The sequence below is a fragment of the Pongo pygmaeus genome, chromosome 4 (assembly GCF_028885625.2).
Source record: "Pongo pygmaeus isolate AG05252 chromosome 4, NHGRI_mPonPyg2-v2.0_pri, whole genome shotgun sequence".
Classification (NCBI taxonomy): Eukaryota; Metazoa; Chordata; class Mammalia; order Primates; family Hominidae; genus Pongo; species Pongo pygmaeus.
The window spans coordinates 70210574-70233399 of NC_072377.2; the positions used below are offsets into that span (position 1 = coordinate 70210574).

Consider the following 22826-nt stretch of genomic DNA (forward strand, 5'->3'; position numbering starts at 1 on the left):
CAAATCATGAGTGAACTCCCATTCACAATTGCTACACAGAGAATAAAATACCTAGGACTCCAACTTACAAGGGATGTGAAGGACCTCTTCAAGGAGAACTACAAACCACTGCTCAAGGAAATAAAAGAGGATACAAACAAATGGAAGAACATTCCATGCTCATGGGTAGGAAGAATCAATATCGTGAAAATGGCCATACTGCCCAAGGTCATTTATAGATTCAATGCCATCCCCATCAAGCTACCAATGACTTTCTTCACAGAATTGGAAAACACTACTTTAAAGTTCATATGGAACCAAAAAAGAGCCCGCATCGCCAAGTCAATCCTAAGCCAAAAGAACAAAGCTGGAGGCATCACGCTACCTGACTTCAAACTATACTACAAGCCTACAGTAACCAAAACAGCATGGTACTGCTACCAAAACAGAGATATAGATCAATGGAACAGAACAGAGCTCTCAGAAATAACACCGCATATCTACAACTATCTGATCTTTGACAAACCTGAGAAAAACAAGCAATGGGGAAAGGATTCCCTATTGAATAAATGGTGCTGGGAAAACTGGCTAGCCATATGTAGAAAGCTGAAACTGGATCCCTTCCTTATACCTTATACAAAAATTAATTCAAGGTGGATTAAAGAGATTTGCTGTAAGTGTAAAATGCACACTGTATTTTGAAGACAGTACAAAAGAGAGTGTAGAATATCACATTAATATTCTCTATATTGGTTTTATGTTAAATTGGTAATATTTTGGATATATTAAGTATGTAAAAATTAATGTTTCCTTTTAGTTGTTATTTTTTATTTTTATTTTTTTTTTGAGACGGAGTCTTGCTGTGTCACCCAGGCTGGAGTGCAGTGACGCGATCTCAGCTTACTACAGGCTCCGCCTCTCGGGTTTGCGCCATTCTCCTGCCTCAGCCTCCCGAGTAGCTGGGACTACAGGTGCCCGCCACCCCGCCCGGCTAATTTTTTGTATTCTTTTTAGTAGAGACGGGGTTTCTCCATGTTAGCCAGGATGGTCTCGATCTCCTGACCTCGTTATCCACCTGCCTCGGCCTCCCAAAGTGCTGGGATTACAGGCGTGAGCCACCATGCCCAGCTCCTTTTAGTTTTTAAATCTGGCTACTAGGAAACTTAAAATTGTATGTTTATTAGTCTGTTCTCATGCTGCTAATAAAGACATACCCAAGACTGGGGTAATTTATAAAGAAAAGAGGTTTAATTGACTCACAGTTCTGCATGGCTGGGGAGGCCTCAGGAAACTTACAATCATGGTGGAAGACACCTCTTCACAGGGTGGCAGGAGAGAGAATGAGTGTCAGCAGGGGAAATACCAAATGCTTATAAAACCATCAGATCTCATGAGAACTCACTATCATGAGAATAGCATGGGAGAAACTGCCACCATGATCCAATCACTTTCCACCAGGTCCCTCCCACAACACGTGGGGATTATGGGAACTACAATTCAAAATGAGATTTGGGTGGGGATACAACCATACCATATCAGTATATGTCTTACCTTAAATTTCTGAGTTAATCTACACAGAAATTTGTAGAAGATAGTTACAAATGCAGGACCATTAATCAAGGCAAAACATCTACATTTGGAAATAACCTATATAGGAGTGATAGTTGATGTTATGAAATTAGATTAAAATGCTAGTGTACAAAGTATAGAGATGAGAAAAATGTCAACAATTATAATATGGGAAGAAAAAGAGTAACCAGGAGAAGAATTGGAGATTCAAAATGCTAAAATGGTATATAAGCCTGACTGGGATAGAATTCTAAGAAGAAAGGAGAAGGAAGGAATAGTTAACATCATTGAATGATAGAGGCCAAAAAGGAAGAGGAGGAATGAGAAAAGGCCATTGAATTTGGTTGATATAGAAGCAGTTTCAGCAGACTGTAAGAGGGATAGATTGCAAGAGATTAAGAAGTTAGAGGTTAATAAAGCAGACTGTATATGTAAACTATTCTTTCAAGAATGAAGTCCATTTGTGAAGATAATAATCACTTGATTTGAGCCGAGTCCAGAGAAATTTGAGCATGTTTGTTTGCTGAATAAAAGGATCAGTGAAGTGGGAGTGTTTGAAATTGTAAAAGAGAGAAGATAATTTCTATAATAAGATCCTAGAGCATTGGATCCCAAACCTGAGTACGTACTGGAATCACCTGGGGATCTTGTTACAAGGGCAAATTTCCAGGCAACATTCCGCATCTAAAGTTATTATATTCCCTGGAGGTTTGTCTCCCCCAACATGTTGCTAGCAAGTTCTTCCAGGTGATTATGATGTATCCACAGGACAAACAAGGAACTTATGGGTGCTGATGAGGTCATCAGTGAAATGACTGGTCATAGCATCCAGTTTGGATAGATAGCCAATTAGGGCTAGAATGGGGCTGATGGACCATGAACTACAGTTAAGGAATTGGCTTTCATTATTATGGGAATACGTGCAAGCTTAGTAGAAATGAAAGGCTTAAGAAGTTAAAAAGGTAGTGGATTTTGATCACTGAGGGAACTTTCAGAATTCAGGATCTTGGAGGCCAAGCAGATGCAAAATGTGGCTATGTGTGTCTGATGTGGAAAAAAAGATAAAAAGAACTGAGTTACGCACATCGTAAGACCCAGCAGTTTGGTAACTAATACATGGCAGTGGTAAAAAGGTATAGGATTTGGGATAAGTAAAGAAGCACTAAAGGTTCAATCAGATATGTAATTATCTAGACTTCAGATTCCACTAAACCTTGGCTTGAATATCTTTGATAAACATTTTCAGAGTGGAGTGTCTGCTTGGGTTTATAGCCTTTGAATTTCCATGATTCACTCTAGATTTTGTTGAAAATACAGTGGGTACTTGACCTTCATAGATAATATATGCACAGTTTTGATTAGTCACAAGTAACCCTAAGGATTTATGATAATGAGTAGTTAATAATTCTTTGCAAGGCATGAATTTGAATCTCCTGCCCTAAAACTGGCATGGAGAAGCAAGTCACTTAGCTAGTACCTTGTAGTGAAGTCAACATTTAGTTCTAAGTTTGTCTTTAACACATGATTATATTAATCATCAGACCTCACCCTGGTAGATTTAACTACCAGGAAATTAAAAGGAAATTATATGCCAAACTGTAGTATTAAATTAGTTAAAAACTTGGGTTTAAAAATCAAATGAGTTAAAAGTTTTTAGCATGACACCTACCATGTAATAATTACTTAATAAATGGTAGTCACTGGTACCAGTTCAGGAGTTCAACCATTTTTGAAGCCAAATTTTTTATGTATGTCCATGCTTAATGAGTAATATTTATATTAAAAATTTTGTTTTGATCCAGTATCTCCATACATTATTAAACTGAAACTAGAATGTTAAATTTGTTAGTGAATTAGGAAGATAATGGGTCATTTATCACATATTTGATAGGGGGTATATTTTATAGTAATTCATATTGTTATTATGAAAAAATTAGAACTCTTAAAATCCTTTAAGTGTATTTCTATGGCACAAGTATACATACAGAGAAACAAAATAAAAGAATTACATTATTCACTTTATTTTTCTTAGATGTAGTATACCAATGATTCTGTTTTTGCTAAACAGCTTTTACTCTCAGTATATTATATACTTATATAACTCTTTTTGCTTTATAGTGAAGAGCTCAGAAAAGAAGCAAGACAATTAAAACGGGAACTCTTAGCAGCAAAACAAAAAAAAGTAGAAAATGCAGCAAAACCAGCAGAAAAAAGAAGTGAAGGTAAGGGCATTTATCAGGCTTATTTTTTCACTTGATACTCCTCCTTCTCTGTTTTCTTAGCTCCTCCCTGCCCTCTCCCATTTTCATCCCTTCCCTTCTCCTTTCCTTCTCATTTTTTCTTCCCTCTTTCTTTCCCTCCTTCTTGAGTTAGGGTGTGTGTGTGTGTGTGTGTGTGTGTGTGTGTATGTTTAATACTTTCTTTGAACAGTTAGCCAGGAAAATAAATTTCCACCCAGGAAATTTGTCTGAGAAGTAAATTCAGTGCAAATGGGATTGTAACTATTGTTCTTAAGTAACCTTCATGAAAACTAACAGAATACTTGAAATCTAGCCTAACTTAAAGGTTGCCATAGCATCTAACTAGATTAAAAGTGCACACGGGTGGAACGTTTATATATATATATGTATTGCATATTCTTTAAAACATTTTTAAAAAGTGTTTGAGCCCTGTGGTTGGGACTTAGGTAAACATTCGTGTGTTGGTTTGAATAGTATTAAATACCTAATTTTGTTTTTTGTTTTTACTCTTATGTTAAGACGTAGACAATCTAAAGTATTGATAAAGCTGATCAAAATAACATCTTGCTGTTTATACAGGTTAACTAGCTTCTTTGTTTCACTAAGATTTTTATTAAGCTTCAAAAAAAAAGCTTTTTCATTGATGATCTTTAATTTAGTTTAAAATTGTTTCAGCTGTAAAGCATGTAATGTTCAGTTTCCAAAATAACAACTTGGAACCCACATCTGTTTTCTTTTTACAGTGACAAATTGTATTGTACATTCAGTGAATATGATCAGAAATTTTATTCAATTGCCTCTTATAATGTATACTAAGTTTGATATAACAAATTTGCTTGTACATATATATTCTATATTTTTATGCTTTTGAAAGCTTGAAGTGTTTTACCTACTAGATTCTGTTAACAGTCACTGGAAGTATATTAATGAATAAAATGTAGCATCTAACCTTAAAGACTACACATTCTAATACAGTGGCACAATGTTTGGCCATAGGTATTATTGTTGTTTATTTTAAGTAGCATGAGTAATACCACATAACTATTTAAAGGGCATAGTTCTCAATTCTAAGATTATTTGTACAAAATCCCCAATGACTATTTTCACAAAGGCAGATATTATACATACTTCATGAAGATTTGAAAGTCACTGAAGTATATATTTGAATGAAACATTATTTAAAAATTAACTGAAGTATAATAGCACAAATAATAAACAATTTAGAAGAAGGGATAAACTTATTTGTGACTAGATCATGAAGGCAAAATGTAACCCAGAATAGAAACAGTATATTAGCAATAATTAGATTTGAAACAAGTACAGTCAGGATTATTTTATTTTTAGGTTTATAAGTAATTTTCTTAGAAGACTGTTTCTTGTAATTAAAAGTATTTTAAATATATGAAAATAATTTCAACTAGAAAGGTCTTTCAACTAGAAAGAATAAAATATAAAACTTAAATATTTTATTTGCTTTTGAGCTAATAATTATTAGTACCCTCATGTCTTAAACACTATGCTGGATTAGGAGTGTAACACTGTGACTTATAGTTACGATCTAGTAGGAGTGAAAGAAATGCAATAGGTATACTATAATAGTGCCATACAGGTAAGGCCTATATTAGACATAAGCAGTGCTAAGTTTATCTATTTGTCTCCCTTTGAAATAATAAATAGTTAGGTAAAGACATTAGTCTTAAAGACTGATTTCTTAATGCAAAAGAGAAGATTCTTAACAGAGCTCATTTCAGTCTGCTTTTATTTATTTATTTATTTATTTACTTACTTATTTTTTGAGATGGAGTCTCACTCTGTCACCCAGGCTGGAGTGTGGTGGCACGATCTTGGCTCACTGTAACCCCCGCCTTCGGGTTCAAGTGATTCTCGTACCTCAGCCTCCCAAGTAGCTGAAACTACAGGCATGCGCCACCACACCTGTCTGATTTTTTGTATTTTTAGTAGATACGGGGTTTCACCTTGTTGACCAGGCTGGTCTCGAACTCCTGACCTCAGGTGATCTGCCCGCCTCAGCAGTGTCAGAATGTTCTGACACACATTCAAGGATTCCTAAAATTTTACTTTGTTTCCATAATGCTATGTAGTGAGAAAGCTCATGGTATCATTTTTAATCATGAGGAAAGAAGAATTTCAAATATAATGTAGTATTTACTAAAATCACACATTTTTCATAATAAATTCATAGTCAATTTTCTACCATTGTAACAGCAATACTTGCCAATTTTAAAAGATCACAGTAACTTTAGAGGAAATACAATTCTAAGAAAAAGGTAATCCATAATGTACATCATAGATGGTTCTAAAAAAGAATTTTGCTAAGCATTCTAACAAAATACTGATAATAAAACATAATAAAATATTGCTCCTAATAGCACTCTAACAATATTAGAATCAAAATCAAATGGTCTACTTAGTGCCCAGCTCTTGGTTTCTAAAAACAGTACTCCGATTAGAGTAACCACAGCTCCTCAAAGAAGTGGTTGATTGCAGGTCTGGAGAACTGAAAATACAAGATCAGCTGGAAGTGTCTTGTGGTACCAGAAAGTAAGAAAGTGCTCAAAGGATGGGGACAAGCTAAAAGGGCACACAAACCAACCTGAAAGAGCTACCAATGGCCAAAGCTGGAAAAATTTGAACAAAATAAATAATAATAGTTTCATATAATTAACTCTATATATAATATAGCTAATATAATTAACTCTATATAGTATAATAAATAATATAAACTATATAAATAATTTGTTTAAATATAAATATATAAATAACATATATTATTTATTATTATAACTATAAATGTCAACATTTTATAAATAATATGTATTTTGGGATTATAACACTATATAATTTACATTTAAATATAAATATATAAATAACATATATTATTATTTATTATTATAACATAAATGTCAACATATATAAATAATATATATTTATAAATATATTAGTGTACTTATAAATAATTTATAAATAATATAAATATTCACAGCACATACTGAAGTAAGGATGTAAGTAACAGAAGAGAAAGTTCTTTCTTACAGAATTCCAAGTAATTAAAGTAGCAATCAGAGAACTAGAAAGGCACCATTAGAACACCACAGTAAATAATTGTTGTCAATAAGCACAGTAAATAATTGTTGTCATCTACCATCTACCAATAGATGCTAAAGTTAGTAGAGAGAAACTTGAGGAGAAACAGAATATTTGTATAGTGTCAAAGTATTTTCTCCTAAATATTTATAAAACTCAAAGGTAAAAAGAGCAACTTTATAGTACAGCAACTCAGCAGACACTATTTTAACCAAGGGATCGAGGTAATATCACCAACAATAAGACAGAAGACATTGTGTTACTCCTGATATAATGCACTGAGAAGGAATACTACTTCTGTGGTAATCTTCCCAAAAATAAATAATCATAATTCAATTAGAAAACATCAAACCCAAATTGAGAGACATTCTACAAAATATCTAACCAAAACTCTTCAAAGTGTCAAAGTCATGAAAGACAAGGAATGATTGATGAATTGTCATAGATCAGAAGAGACCAAGGAGACATGGCAAATAAATGCAATTCAATCCTAGATAGAATCATAGAACAAAAAATAAGGATATTAGTGTGGAAAATGGTGAAATTCTGATAAGGTCTGTAGTTAGTTAATAGTATTGTTCCAACATTATTGGCATGGTTTTGATCACTAATCTATGGTCACGGAAGGCCTTAACATTAAAGGTATATGGTAACTGTATTATTTTTGCAACTTCTGTGTAAGTCTAAAATAATTTCAAAATAAAACAATGAAAAATAAATAAATAAAATGGCACATTTTGAGATGAGAAAATACAATATCGATCAAATGACCCAATTTTGGGGGAAGCTAATTTTAACAGTCATTTGGATTTAGAGAAAATCCAGTTATTTCTATATGATATAAGGAAAGTTAACAGAAAAATAATTACTAATATAATTCTTTTTCTAATTATGGCATAAAAATATTTTCACATGGTTAACAATCATAAAAGCAGATTGAGGCCGGGCGCGGTGGCTCACGCCTGTAATCCCAGCACTTTGGGATTGAATATAGAATTTGCAGTAGGCTCAAACAACCTAATTTAGGTAAACAAAAAATGTAGTGTTTTACTTTAGATACCAGCAATGTCAAAAGAGATGTACTGCAGGACAATCCTGTTTACAGCCTTGGAGTGTCTTTAGTCCCATTGTAAATCATCGAGGCCTGTGCATAAGGTTGTTGTGGGGGGTGGTAGGATAATAAATTTTGAATAAGATTGATAGTTAATTGGATAGAGTTGGTTTCCTGTCCTGGCTCTGTCAGGTTCCTTAATAAACTATATAATCCTTTTCATTAAATCATGTCTCTAAATCTTTTCCAGATTTCTTTAAGTTTCATATCAAAACCAGTACCAAACTGAACATAGTCACATAGAGATGACAGGTTTGGACATATTCTCTAATCAGCTTTAAAGAGATAAGGTGTTAGGTCCTCTTTCAAAGTTCTAAGCAGACAATACCTGCTCTATGACTGGTGCCAGAAATTAGAGGAGAAGGGTCAGGCTGAGCTTGTAAATCAAGAAAGAATTTTAAAGCCTTTTCATGAAACATATCCCTGAGGTGCCTAGTACCTCTCAAGTTGCACTGGGTTATTTCACATTTCTTCAGACTATCTTTTTAATACTGGATTAAATCAGACTAGAGTCCCTCAGGCTTGATAGGTTGTGAAAGTATATAGTTTTTGAATACTTTTCATCTGGCTAATATATAGTATTAAACTAGCTTGGTCTTAGTTGGTATAAGAAACAAAAACCCTCTTTGAGTGTTAGCTCTGTGTTCTACTTAATACCATATAAAATTTTCTTATTGAGCAAACTGGTTCTCTTTTCCAAAGCAGTTAACTTTCTTTAGGTACTGTTGAGTAATTTTTTTTTCTTGGAACCCAGAAGTATCAGACCTATTTTTCTTCATAGTCTACTCTTAATCTATGTGCTAATTTTTACTTTATTTACGTAAAGTGAAAGTATATTTGCATTTGACTCATAGGATGCATCTCAGGCCAGCCATCATTTTCTAGTTCTTCTTACTTTGGGCATAGCCAATAATAAATTGATTATCTGGTTTTCTAAGCTAAAAACCAATTAAAGAATAAAAGTGAGGGAGCATATACTCTAAAAGGGTGAATTTTATGGAATGTGAAGTATATCTCAATAATTTAATAAATAAATAAACAAGCAAAAGAGAAGCCAGAAAAGGCACTGACCTGTGGACCTTTCTAGCCCAGTATTTTATTGGGCTAAAAACAAATTTTTTTTAAGTGTGAGAGAAAAGCACGGCTAGAGACATTCATTCATTTTGGTAGCAGCAAGGGGTGATCGCCAACCAGCTGACACAAGGTCAGGAAACACAAGAACATAAGAGTCAAATATTATGGAAATACTTATTAAACATACTTTACTCTGAATGTGTATATCTTTAAAAGATAAAGTTATCCCTACCTATTATAATGGCCCGGATTCATTAAGAGAAGTTTAAATAGTATTTATTATTCTTTAATAAGATAGAGAATGGGCAATGATTCCAACCTAATTAGTTAAAAAAATTAATCATTTTAATATCAATTAAAGATAAGGTTCTCTTATCTAGACTATTCAATTGTGTGGAATACCTCATTTCCTGAAAGTCCTGGAAAAATAGAGCTTTATTCTGTAGCTAGGACAGTCGTCCTCCCAACTGAAATTTTCTTGAACCCCTTACTACCTTTAAGTGCTAGAAACCATGGAATATTTTAAACAAGATATCTTTCAATAATATAATTTCTTAAATAGTAAAGATTTTTAAAGGTCTGTAGCAAATGTGAAGATGTACATACCCTCACAATTACATCAAGAATTTAATCTTTTGGTAAAGTAAATAAGAGATGATCATCTTTAAGAGTCCATAAAGTACTTTGTTCTTTTTTAGAAAATCTATCTCAAACTTTCTTCCAAGTCATAATTAGTGAATCTTGTTGAGCTTTACTTTGTGAACCCTACATTATAGGCATATTTAATTTTTATGAGCAATAAAAAATAAATTCTAACCAATTCACATATTTTTATGTCTTAAATTCTGGGTCATCTTGCAGACCTCCTAGTGTTGCTTAGGATACTTTGTTGTTGCTGTTGTTGTTGTTGTTGTTGTTGTTACAGAATCTGTCTCCGTCTCCCAGGCTGTAGTGCAGTGGTGCGATCTCAGCTCACTGCAACCTCCACCACCTGGGTTCAAGCAATTCTCTTGCCTCAGCCTCCTGAGTAGCTGGGATTACAGGCATGCACCGCCACACCTGGCTGACTTTTTTATTTTTAGTAGAGATGGGGTTTTGCCCTGTTGACCAGGCTGGTCTTGAGCTCCTGACCTTAGGTGATCCGGCTGCCTCAGCCTCCCAAAGTGCTGGGATTACAGGCATGAGCCACCACGCCCAGCCCATCTGTTGCTACTCTTATTAAGAACCAATGTATTTAGGATATCTCTCTGCATCCCTTTGCTGTCTTAACACAGTTTTCTAATAACCTTTCTTTCTGGCCTGGTGGTTGTAATTTCAATGTTGAGAATTTGACAAGAGCCTTTAGCTATATTTTTAGTAACTGCAATTTGTCCTCCTATTACTAATATCTGTGTCATTCCTGACCCAGTAAAAATAGATTGCTTAATTCATACAGGTAAATATTAGTTGGGGGTCATTACTGTCTCTTTATTTAAAAAAAAAAAGCTGTATTTCTTACATTATAGAAGTAACATTTATTCTTTGAAAAATATCAGAAATGTAGAAAGGCATAAAGGATAAAAAGAAAGATTACCCTATAATACTTCGCCAAAGATAACCAGTTAACTTTGTAATATTTATTTTTTCTGGACTTGTTTCTTTTCATGCTAGAAACACACGTGTTTTCTTCCCCATAATGTCATTTTGTTATAATTTTGTTTATAATATGCCTTTTTAAAAGAATGTTTATATTGAAATTGGCCAAGAATTCTTAAGGGGGCAACTTGCTTTAGGACTATGTCTTAATTCTCTTACATCACATAACATGAGATATAGAGGATGATGGATGTAAAGACCATACAAATGCAGTTGAGACATGAAAAATTCCCACTATTTCAGCTCTAGGGTTTAGACTATGTAGGAGCAATGATAGCCAGGGACTACATTTCCATTGCTGATGAGAATTCTCTATATCTCTCATTCTTTAAAAAAAAAAAAAAATCATTTAAAAAGTCATTAAAATAAATCCTGAGCTCATGTTGTGGTCTGTTACCTCTTTCTCAGCTGGCCACTAAAAATTCTGCAAGGAAAGAGTATATTCAGGTTAGGTATTTGGAGCCTACATTGAAATAATTACAAATTTGTCCACTCTTGGAAAGTAGAAGAGGTGAAGGGTATGTGTATGTGTGCTTGCACATGTGCATGTGTGCATGCGCACACACACATGTGTTTTATTGTTTTGTTTTGTTTGGATATTTAGATTGTCTCAAGAGAGGAACTAATATGATCATTAAAAGTTTGATTATAACCAGTGTTCCCATTTGGGAATGGAGTTGTTAACTTTTCCAGACTGCTGTCGAGACCTTATTTTAAGTAAGATGTTTTCCTTTTATGTGACATTTTCTGAGGTTTTGCCAAAAATGACATCAAACATATAATTCATTTGAGTGCTGAGTTTCTTCAACATCTTGCAGCACTTAATCAAATTTGGGAAAGATATTCTTTTCACAACTTTATAGTGTAAACCTGTGAATATGTTGCATTAAACCTTACTTTGGATAGTTTAATCTGCATGGTATTAGGTTGATTTTTAAAAAATGATTAATGCAATATGCTGATAGTTTTTAATGATTATATTTTCAAATTCTTCACATAAACTCCAGGCAGATGGTACAGTTGCAGCTTTTGAGTATTAGTATTTTTTCACACAAAACTCAGATAATCCCTAAATTATATTAATAGCTACATTAAACAATTTGAAATGCCAGAAAGAACAAAAGGAATACTGAAGTTCTCAGAAAACTAACAAGATGCCCAAATATTGAGAAATCATTGAGAACCTATTTTGATATACAAAAATATTTTAGATTTTTTAAAGAAGACTATGGCCACGCCAGAATGTAAGTTTGTTTAAAACATTATGCTGCAGTATGTTAAAATGTGAAAGTAAGCTAGCCTTAACGAATGTCTTACTCATTAGAAACTCTGATCTTGGGTGTGCTCTATTTGTATTTGTTACTTCTGTGCAATAATCACAGTCCTGAAGGGATCATCTGGGCCAATCCCTCCTTTTTTTTTTTTTTTCCTAGATGGAATCTCGCCCTGTTGCCGAGGCTTGAGTGCAGTGGCACGATCTCGACTCACTGCAACTTACTCCTCCCAGGTTCAAACGATTCTCCTACCTCAGCCTCCCGAGTAGCTGGGATTACAGGTGCCTGCCACCATACCCAGCTATTTTTTGTATTTTTAGTAGAGACGGGGTTTCACCATGTTGACCAGGCTGGTCTCGAACTCCAGACCTCGTGATCCGCCCGCCTTAGCCTCCCAAAGTGCTGGGATTATAGGCGTGAGCCACTGCGCCTGGCCCCTGCATTTTATATATATATAGGAAACCTAGAGCTTGCCAGTTAAGGTGCTTACCCAATATTACAGAGCAAAGTAATAGAACTAGAACTCAGGATGCTTAGATTTGTGTCCAGTGCCCTTTCTACTACTTGTTTTTCAGTGTGATCCAACCTTGAGTGGATGTAGTCTATATAAAGTTTTAATTGGTATTTATTAAAATCTACTTTGGTTTTGGCTAGACTAATTATTTCTAAAACCCCCCTAGACAAACTTAGAGTCTTTTGGAGAGCACATTATTATCATAAACCTATACCTTTTTAAAGATTACACATGTGATTTGGGAATGAGTGACAAAAGATTGTTATGTAATGGAACGCATCAATTTTTGTCACTATGGCAGCCTAGGAGTCCAAACTGATCCCCTCACTAAAAACAACGAAAAATGTTGGATATAATACAAAAATATCTTTTGATACGTTCCTATGACTTGCAAAAATGCAAGGAATACTTAAACCAGGGAATAAGTAAAGGTATGAACTAAGATAAGTTAGTGGAGCACCAGGTCAGGCTTTAACCCTAAGGACATTTGTTAAATTGAGTGAGCTGGAACGTTGCTTTTTGAAATCTCACAAAGTTCATGGAAGCTAATGTAAAACTTAAGGTTTTCCCAAGGTAGGGAGGGTCTAACAAGACTATTCTGTGTAGCTGAGGGCCCAAAGGAACACATCCTTAGTGGCAGGAATAATTAGAAATAAGCAGGGTCACCTCATTTCCATCAGTGGACTACAAGGGAAATTACCTATCTTGAATCATGGCACAAAATATTTGGGAGCAAGAGCATCTCTTGGGAACTCTAGCAACAAGGCAGCCTTCCCATCAGTTAGGAGTCTAAATTCACACTGCCTGAGTGGTCTTCAAATCTTCCAGCCAAGAATTTAGTTGCAATGATAGTCTTGGAGAAAAATATGAGCAATATGTGTTCACAGATAATATGTGAAAACCCTATACAATGTAACAGTCTCCTTATGCATGAGAGAAAAATATGAACAGCATCTATAGCATATGATGTGTAAAAAACTGCTTTAAATCTGTAATAAAAGACCAACAACCTAACAGAAAAAAAAAAGGACCAGAACGCAGAAAATTCGTATAAGAAAAAATTTGAGGGACATCATGGTCACTTTCAAGTTTTGACAATTATGAACAATTTTGTGTGGAATAACAAACAATAAAAGAATTTATTTGGAAATGGTCCTCGATCTTAAGTGCCTGTAGAAGCCTGATACAAACAAATATAAATTTTTCCTGGAGAATCCTACTTTCATTCACAGTCCTCAAGGAAAGTATAAAAAGAAAAAGAACAGCTCAGAAGACACATATGCACTGAATTCAGACATCCTGACCAAAAGCTAGTAGAAACATCAGACAACAGAATGAGATCCACAAAAAGTTCAGATTTTATTCAGACACTAAATGTTAAGTAAGTGTGTGTAATATATTTCAAGAAATGATAGGCTTGAAAGTATAAAGAACACGTGATTTAAAAACAAAGAAGATATAGAAATGAAAAATATAATAGTTAACATTAAAAACTTGATATATTTTATAGCAAATTTGACACAGCTAAAATGAACATTAGTGACTTGAAAGATAGCATTAAAAAATTATGTAGAACTCAGCCCAAAAACAGATTGGAAACCTGTAAGATCTAATAAATGTCCAATCAAATTCTAGGAGGAGACCAAAGGGCAAATAGAGGCAATATTTGAAGAGATGATACTGAATATTTTATATAACTAATGAAAAGATCAATTTTACAGAATGAAGAAGTCTCCCCAAAACTGAAAAAGGATAAAGAAAAACAAATTCAGTCCTAGATGCATTATGATAATACGTCACAGCATTCAACACAAAGAGATCTTAAAAGCAGTCAGAGAAGATATTACCATTAAAAAAGCAAGAGCTGATTTCTCAACAGCAACAAGTGAGGACATAAGGCAGAATCTTATTTTCAATGGACTGAGGGAAATGTCCTTCAGGCAAACAAAAGCTGAAAGACATTGCTACCTGTGGACCTTCACCAAAGGAAATTCTAAAGGATATACTTATGGCAAAAGTTAGGTGAGCCCAGATGTAAGACCTATAATACAAAGAGTTAGGAACATGGAAAGTGGTAAATATATGAATAAATCTAAATAAATATTGAAGGAATAAAACAATGATAATAATGTCTTATGTTAATGGGTACAGCATACCAGCATGGCACATGTATACATATGTGACTAACCTGCACATTGTGCACGTGTACCCTAAAACTTAAAGTATAATAATAACAAAAAAAAAGAAAATGTGGCACATAAAAAAAAATCTTATGTTAAATAATAAAGGTAAAATTAAAAATACATAACAACATAGTATATAACTTTGGTGAGCAGGTAAAGGGTTCTCGGAAAAGCATTCTACGGCCCTTTTATTGTTTGGGAAGAAGGTAAAGACACAAGATAAACTGTGGTTTTTAAGACATTAATTATACATGTTAAAATTTTTAGGGGAACTACTAACAGGATAAGAAAGGGTCTTAACTTCCAAACCCATAGAGAAAAAGATGGAATTAGGAGGAAAAAAAAATCAACCCAAAGGGGATAAGAAAGGAAAGAAAAAAAAAACGTGGACTGGCAAGATATTTAAAAAAAAAGAAAGAAAAAAGATGGCATAAGAGATAGGAGAAATAAAATGCAGCTGTGTCAATAATTGTAATGAAATAACGCAAAAAGTCAAATACTTCGCCTAAAAAACTACGTTTGTTAAACTGGGCCAAAAAAGAAATTCAGTGCAACTTACGTGAGAAACATCTTCAAAATATTGGACAATGAAGCCAGGCATGGTGGCTCATACCTGTAATCCTAGCACTTTGGGAGGCTGAGGTGGGTGGATTGCCTCAGCTCAGGAGTTCAATACCAGCCTGGGCAACACAGTGATAACTCATTTCTACTAAAATACAAAAAAATTAGCCAGGTGTGGCAGTGTGCACCTGTAATCCCAGCTACTGGGGAAGCTGAGGGGAATTGCTAGAACCCGGGAGGCAGAGGTTGCAGTGAGCCAAGATTGCGCCAGCCTAGGTGACAGAGTGAGAATCTAGAAGTAGAAATACCATTTGACCCACTGATCCCATTACTGGGCATATACCCAAAGGATTATAAATCATGCTACTATAAAGACACATGCACATGTATGTTTATTGCGGCACTACTCACAATAGCAAAGACTTGGAACCCACCCAAATGTCTGTCATTGATAGACTGGATTAAGAAAATGTGGCACATATACACCATGGAATACTATGCAGCTGTAAAAAAGGATGAGTTCATGTCCTTTGCAGGGACATGGATGAAGCTGGAAACCATCATTCTTAGCAAACTATCACAAGGACAGAAAACCAAACACCGCATGTTCTCACTCATAGGTGGGAGTTGGACAATGAGAACACATGGACACAGGGCAGGGAACAGGGAACATCACACACCAGGGTCGGTCAGAGATGGGGGATAGGAGGAGGGATAGCATTAGGAGAAATACCTAATGTAAATGACAAGTTGGTGGGTGCAGCAAACCAACATGGCACATACATAATTTGTTACCTATGTAACAAACCTGCACATTGTGCACATGTACCCTAGAACTTAAAGTATAATAATAAAAAAAAAAATTGGACAATCAAATCGTTGAGGCAAAATGTATTACTAGGCATAGAATCTCCACATAACACAGAAACTTCAATTTACCAGGAAAATTTAATAATCACTAACTTGCATAGACCTAATAACATAAACTCAAAATATATGAAGCAAAAATTGATAGACCTAGAATAAGTAAGCAATTCCATTATAGTGAGAGATTTTAATACAGTTCTCTCAGTAACTGATTAAACAAATGTAAAAATTTAATAAGAATGTAGAACATTTGAACCACACAATTAACAAGTTTGATATAATGTACAAAGGAATATTGCTTCAGAATACATATTATTTTCTAGCTCTCTTGAAACATTTATAGAAAGTGGCCACATAATGGACCATAATATAGAAAGAACATTTTCAGAGGATTGTTTTCAAACAGACTACATCTTCTGACACAATGCAGTTGTTAGCAATTAGAGTTACTGATTTCCAAGTATGTTAATGCAGCCATAGCAGTACTTGTAAGCAGTTATTGCATTAGATACTAATATTTCAGGAAATTACTGTAGAAGTTCCCCATGTAAAGAAGCCTTAAAAAAAAATACAAAACGCAGACAAAATTAGCCCAATGAAATAGAAGGAAGACAGGAATAAAGAGCAGAAATCAGTAAAATAGAAAACAGTTTTTAGAACTGGGTTACAATAGTTAAAATGACCAGAAGTATAACTTCTTAAAACTTGCACATAGTAGATAGCCAGAAAATTGATTTGACTTTGTTGTATCAGACATTTGTCACTTGTTTTTTCCCAGATGTCCTTCTAATGCAGAGAAAGCAAGATCTAGTTGCTATGTACAAGGAGTGTCATTAGTGAAATTTCTATTAATGGTGCTAGTTTTATTAGCTACAAAAGTTGCTGTTAAAAAAGAAGGAGGGAGAGAGAGGCAAGCAGATGGATAAAGACTCAAAAAATGCCATGTTTAAATAAGATTGAGGATTATTTCTCTCCTGCAGAACAATTCAGGGTGAGCACTTCAGGACCAGCAGGTATTTAAGGACCCAAGTTTTTTTCATTTTTGTCTTTTTGCCATCTCCTGAGGTGTTATCATTGTCTGCATGATTCAACCAGACCCACCTCCATGCCTATATTCCAGCAATGGGGAAGAGGAAAGAGCAAGTACCAGACTGGTGACTTCATCTTTAAGGAGATGACCCAAAAGTTGAACAAAGCACTTTCACTCTTATCATATTATACTGAAATCACATGGCCATACCTAACTGTAAAAAAGGCTGAGAAATAAAGTGTCCAGTTGGGTGTCCAAGTGGCTGGCTAATTAAATATCAAGGATGGGAGATACATGGGATTGATTCCTTTACTAAAAGGTAAAAGGGATGACTGAATTCAGGGAGAAAATTACTAGATTCTGTTATATAATATAAACAAAATCCTAGGAAGAACCAAATAGGCAGTAGTCCATTGGGTCAGGAAAAGCTTGACCAAGTATCTGAGCTATGTTTTGAGAAATGAATAAAATTCCACTGCAAAATGAAGGGCAATAAGTATAACAGTGGTTGGAAAGGTGCCTGGCAGACCAGGAGCCATAGATTCATCTCTATATGCCTAATACTTTACATAGTAATGGGCAAAATAATAAGCATTCAACAAACATTTGCTGAAGTAATGAGTGAAACTGGCTTTTGCTTAAGTGAATAATCACATTATTTGTAAACTAAGGAAAAAAAGAATAACAATGAAAAGACAATTTTTTGAGTATGAATCTATGACAATACGAAGAGCACAGATGCACATTTAAATAATGGGCAAAGTTTCAGATAAGAGCTATGAACATATTATGAAACAGGACAATGTAATTTGGTGGTATGTAGCAGAAAGGGCCCAGTCAAAAGACAGAATCCACAAACAAAACTTTTGAACAGAAACAAAAACATTTGTAATAGCTTTATTGAAGAATAATTTAAAGTGAACTATTTGACATGTTTTGACATATGTCTATACCTGTGAAAACATCACCACAATCTAGATAGTGAACATGTCCTTCAAGGCCCAACATGTTCTCATGCCCCTTGTTAACCCCTTCTCTGATCCCCTGGCAACCACTAAAGTCTTCTATCACTATAAAATAGTTGTATTTTCTAAATCTTATTTAAATGAAATCATATTCTCTATGTACTTTTTTGTCTGACTTCTTTCAATCAACATATGCATTTTCAGATTTATCCATGTTGTACATATCAGTAGTTTGTTCCTTTTATTGCTAAGTAGTATTCCATTATATAGGTATACCACAAGTATTTTATAACCATATGCTATTATTTTGCTTGAGCAAATATCTGGAAATGGAATGGCTAAGTCATGTGATAGGTGTATGTTCAACTTTTTGAAAACTGCCAAACTGTTTTCCAAACTTGTTGTGCCATTGTGCATCCTACAAGTAGTGCTTAAACTATCCTGTTAACTCCATATCCTTGTTAACACTTCGTGTGGTCACTTTCTAATTTTAGCCTTTCTAATAGTTTGCAGTGTTACTTTGTGATTTTGATTTACATTTAATTAATAATGATGTTGAGCATTGTTTCATGTGCTTATTTGTCATCCGTATATATTCTTTGGTGCAGTATATATTCAACTCTTTTTATCCATTTTTTATTATGTTGTTTGTTATTTACTATTGAATTTTTAGACTTCTTTATATTCTTTGGATACAAATCCTTTATCAGATTTTTTTATTCTCTTAATGGTGTCTTTCAAAAAACAAAACTTAAATTTTGGGAAAGTCTAACTTATTAACTTGGTTCATTTTTGAATCAAGTTATTGGATCTAAGAAATCTTTGCCTGACTCAAACTCAAAAAGATCTATGTGTTTTTTTTTTAAGAAATTTTGTAGTTTTAAGATTTTACATTAAGATTTGATTCACTTTGACTTAATGTTTATATATACAGTCACACATCCCTTAACAATGGGGATACAGTCTGCGAAATGTGTTCCTAGGTGATTTTATCGTTGTGCAAACACCATGGAGTGTTCTTACACAAAGCTTACCCAAAGCTAGATAGTATAGTCTACTATACACCTAGGCTATATGGCGTGGCCCAAGCTTGTCCAATCTGTGGCCAGTGGGCCACATGTGGCCCAGGACAGCTCTGAATGTGCCCCAACACAAATTCATAAACCTTCTTAAAACATTATGACACTTTTTTGTGATTTTTTTTTTTTTAGCTCATCAGCTATCGTTAGTGTTAGCATATTTTATGTATGGCCCAAGACAATTCTTCCAGCGTGACCCAGGGAAGCCAAAAGATTGGATACCCCTGGTATAGACTATTGTTCCTAGGCTATAATCCTGTACAGCATATTACCGTACTCAATATTGCAGGCGATTGCAATACACAGGTAAGTATTTGTGTATTTAAACATATCTAAACATAGAAAAGGTACAGTAAAAATATGGTCTAAAAGAGATCGAGACCATCCTGGCTAACACGGTGAAACCCCATCTCTACTAAAATACAAAAAATTAGCCGGGCGTGGTGGCGGGTGGCTGTAGTCCCAGCTACTTGGGAGGCTGAGGCAGAATGGTGTGAACCCGGGAGGTGGAGCTTGCAGTGAGCCGAGATCGCACCACCACACTCCAGCCTGGGCGACAGAGCGAGACTCCGTCTCAAAAAAAAAAAAAAAAAGATATAAAAGATAAAAAGTGGTATACTTGTATAGGCACTTATCATGAATGGAGCTCACAGGACTGGAAGTCACTCTGAGTCAGGGAGTGAGTGGTGAGTTAATGTGAAGGCCTAGGACATTACACTGCTGTAGGATTTATAAATACTGTACATTTAGGCTGCACTAAATGTATTTAAATTTTTTTCTCTCTTTAATAACAACTTTGGCTTACTGTAACTTTTTTACTTTATAAACTTTTTAATTTTTAACTTTTGACTGTTTTGTAATCACACATAGCTTAAAACACAAACGCATTATACAACTGTACAAAAATATTCAAAAATATTTTTTCTTTATATCTTTATTCTATAAGCTTTTTTCTACTTTTAAATTTTTTTTTTCCTTTTAAAGTTTTTTACTTAAAAAGAAGACAAAATCACACAAAAGCCTAAGTCAACACAGGGTCAAGATCATCAATATAACTGTCTTCCACTTCCACATCTTGTTCCACTGACAGGTCTTCAAGGGCAATAACATGCATGAAGCTGTCTTCTATGATAACAATGCCTTCTTCTGGAATACCTCCATACAGACCTTTCTGAGGCTATTTTACAATTAAAATTTTCTTTTTATAGGTAGGAGTACACTCTAAAATAACAATAAAAATGTAGGATAATAAACATATAGTCATTTATTGTTATTATCAAGTATTATGTACTGTATATAATTGTATGTGCTATACTTTTATAAAACTGGCAGTGTAGATTTGTTTACACCAGCATAACTACAAATGCATGAGTAATGTGTTGCTCTACGAAATTATCATGGCTACAGTGTCACCAGGTGATAGGAATTTTTCAGCTCCATTATAATTAATCTTATGACACCACCTTTGTGTTTGCAGTCCATTGGTTACTGAAACATTGTTAAATAGGGCATGACTGTAGTGCAAAGTATGGATCGAAGTACACATATTTCCATATTGATGGCTGTTTGTTCTAGACCATTTGTTGAAAAGACAATCCTTTCCCTACTGAATTGCCCTTGAACTTTTGTTGAAAATCAATTGCCCATATATACATGGGTTTATTCTATATATTATATATGGGTCTATTCTGTCCCATTCATCTATTTATCTGTGTTTACAGCAATACTAGTATCTTGATCACTATGGTTTTATAAGTCTTGAAGTCAAGTGTAAGTCCTCCCACATTTTTTAAAGTTGTTTTGTCTGTTCTAGGTCATATGCATTTCCATGTGAATTTTAGGATCAACTGATCAATTTCCACAAAAAAAAAAAAGCCTGCTAGAATTTTGATTGGGATTACATTGAATATATAAATCAATTTGAAGAAAATTAACATCTTACTACTATTGGGTAGTACCACTCATGAGTGTGTTATATCTTTCCATTTATTGAGGTCATCTTTAATTTCCCTGAGCACTGTTTTGTAGTTTTCAATGTAGAGGTCTTGTATATATTTGTCAGATTTCTTCGTAAGTATTTTACATTTTTATGCTACCATAAATGGTATTGTCTTTTGTAATTGATAGACTTTTAGTCAGGAAACAACAAATGATGGTGAGGATGTGGAGAAATAGGAACACTTTTACACTGTTGGTGAGAGTGTAAATTAGTTCAGCCATTGTGAAAGACAGTGTGGCAATTCCTCAAGGATCTAGAACCAGAAATACCATTTGACCCAGCAATCCCATTACGGGATATATACCCAAAGGATTATAAATCATTCTACTGTAAAGACACATGCACACGTATGTTTATTGCAGCACTATTTACAATAGCAAAGACTTGCAACCAACCCAAATGCCCATCAGTGACACACTGGATAAAGTAAATGTGGCACATATACACCATGGAATATTATGCAGCCATAAAAAAAATAATGAGTTTATGTCCTTTGCAAGGACGTGGATGAAGCTGGAAACCGTCATTCTCAGCAAACTAACACAGGAACAGAAAACCAAACGCTACATGTTCTCACTCATAAGTGGGGGTTGAACAATGAGAACACATGGACACAGGGAGGGGAACATCACACACAGGGGCCTGTTGGGGGGTCGGGGCAAGGGGAGAGAGAGCATTAGGACAACTACCTAATGCATATGGGGCTTAAAACCTAGATGATGTATTGATAGGTGCGGCAAACAACAATGGCCACATGTATATCTATGTAACAAACCTGCACATTCTGCACATGTAACCTACAACTTAAAATAAAAAATAAAAATAAAAAAAGAAATTGATAGACTTTTAGAGGAATTTAGACTTATAGAAAAATTAAGCATAGAGTTCCCACATACCCTCCTTTCTGACACCCCTCACAGTTTCACCCATTATTAATATCGTGCATTAGTTTTTTTGTGACTGACTTCTTTTACCTGGCTTAATGTTTTCAGAGTTTATCCACATTGTATCAAGTATCAGTACTTAGTTCCTTTATCACCAAATAATATTCCATTGTATGCATATAACATATTTTGTTTATCCACTTAATCACTTGAAGGACATGTGAGTTTTTTCCACCTCTTGGCTATTATGAATAATGCTACAGTGAACATCCTTGTGCATTCACTTTGCTTTAAGCCTTCATGAGCAGTCTCCTCAAAGACCACCATGCTTCTACAAACAGTTTAAGTAACTCTCCAAGTTTTCATTAACAAATTCTTCCAAGTCCTTCCAGCTTCTGCCCACTACAAGGTTTCAAACCATTCACATATTTTAGATTTTTCTTTAGGTCAGCACCCCACACCTGGATACCAAAATTCTGTATTAGTTACCTATTGCTGCATAACAAATGACTCCAAAATTAAGAGGCTTTAAAAAACATTAAGTTTTTCATAGTTTCTATGGATCAGGAATTCGGAACAACTTAGCTGAGAAGTTTTGCAGCTTATGAGGCTGTAGGCAAAATGTTGACCAAGGCTATAAATCTGAAGACTTGATTTAGCTAGAGAATCTACTAAGATGACTCATTCTCATGGCTATTGACAGGAAGCCTCGGTTCTTTACCATATGCACCTCTCCATAGTGCTGCTTTCATATCCT

At 34.5% G+C, this 22826-nt stretch overlaps 1 protein-coding gene and 1 long non-coding RNA gene across 3 annotated transcripts in view; one reads left to right on the plus strand and one right to left on the minus strand.

Moving 5' to 3' along the window:
- Positions 1 to 2303, minus strand: part of LOC129036421 (uncharacterized) — a 51753-nt gene extending 49450 nt beyond the window's left edge. Inside the window, exon 1 of the long non-coding RNA XR_008502536.2 lies at positions 2178 to 2303. This is a non-coding gene — a long non-coding RNA (uncharacterized LOC129036421). The remainder of the gene's footprint in view (positions 1 to 2177) is intronic.
- The window catches only part of CWC27 (CWC27 spliceosome associated cyclophilin), a 264667-nt gene that overhangs the window by 113372 nt on the left and 128469 nt on the right, over positions 1 to 22826 (plus strand). The window contains exons 11-12 of one of the 2 annotated variants that reach the window (XM_054487500.2): positions 3667 to 3770; positions 12147 to 17400. In XM_054487500.2, coding sequence (XP_054343475.1) covers positions 3667 to 3770; positions 12147 to 12256 — 214 coding nt within the window. In that variant the 3' untranslated portion in view covers positions 12257 to 17400. Of the gene's footprint in view, positions 1 to 3666; positions 3771 to 12146; positions 17401 to 22826 lie in introns of those variants that run through there. The other variant, XM_054487499.2, reaches the window with a different exon arrangement.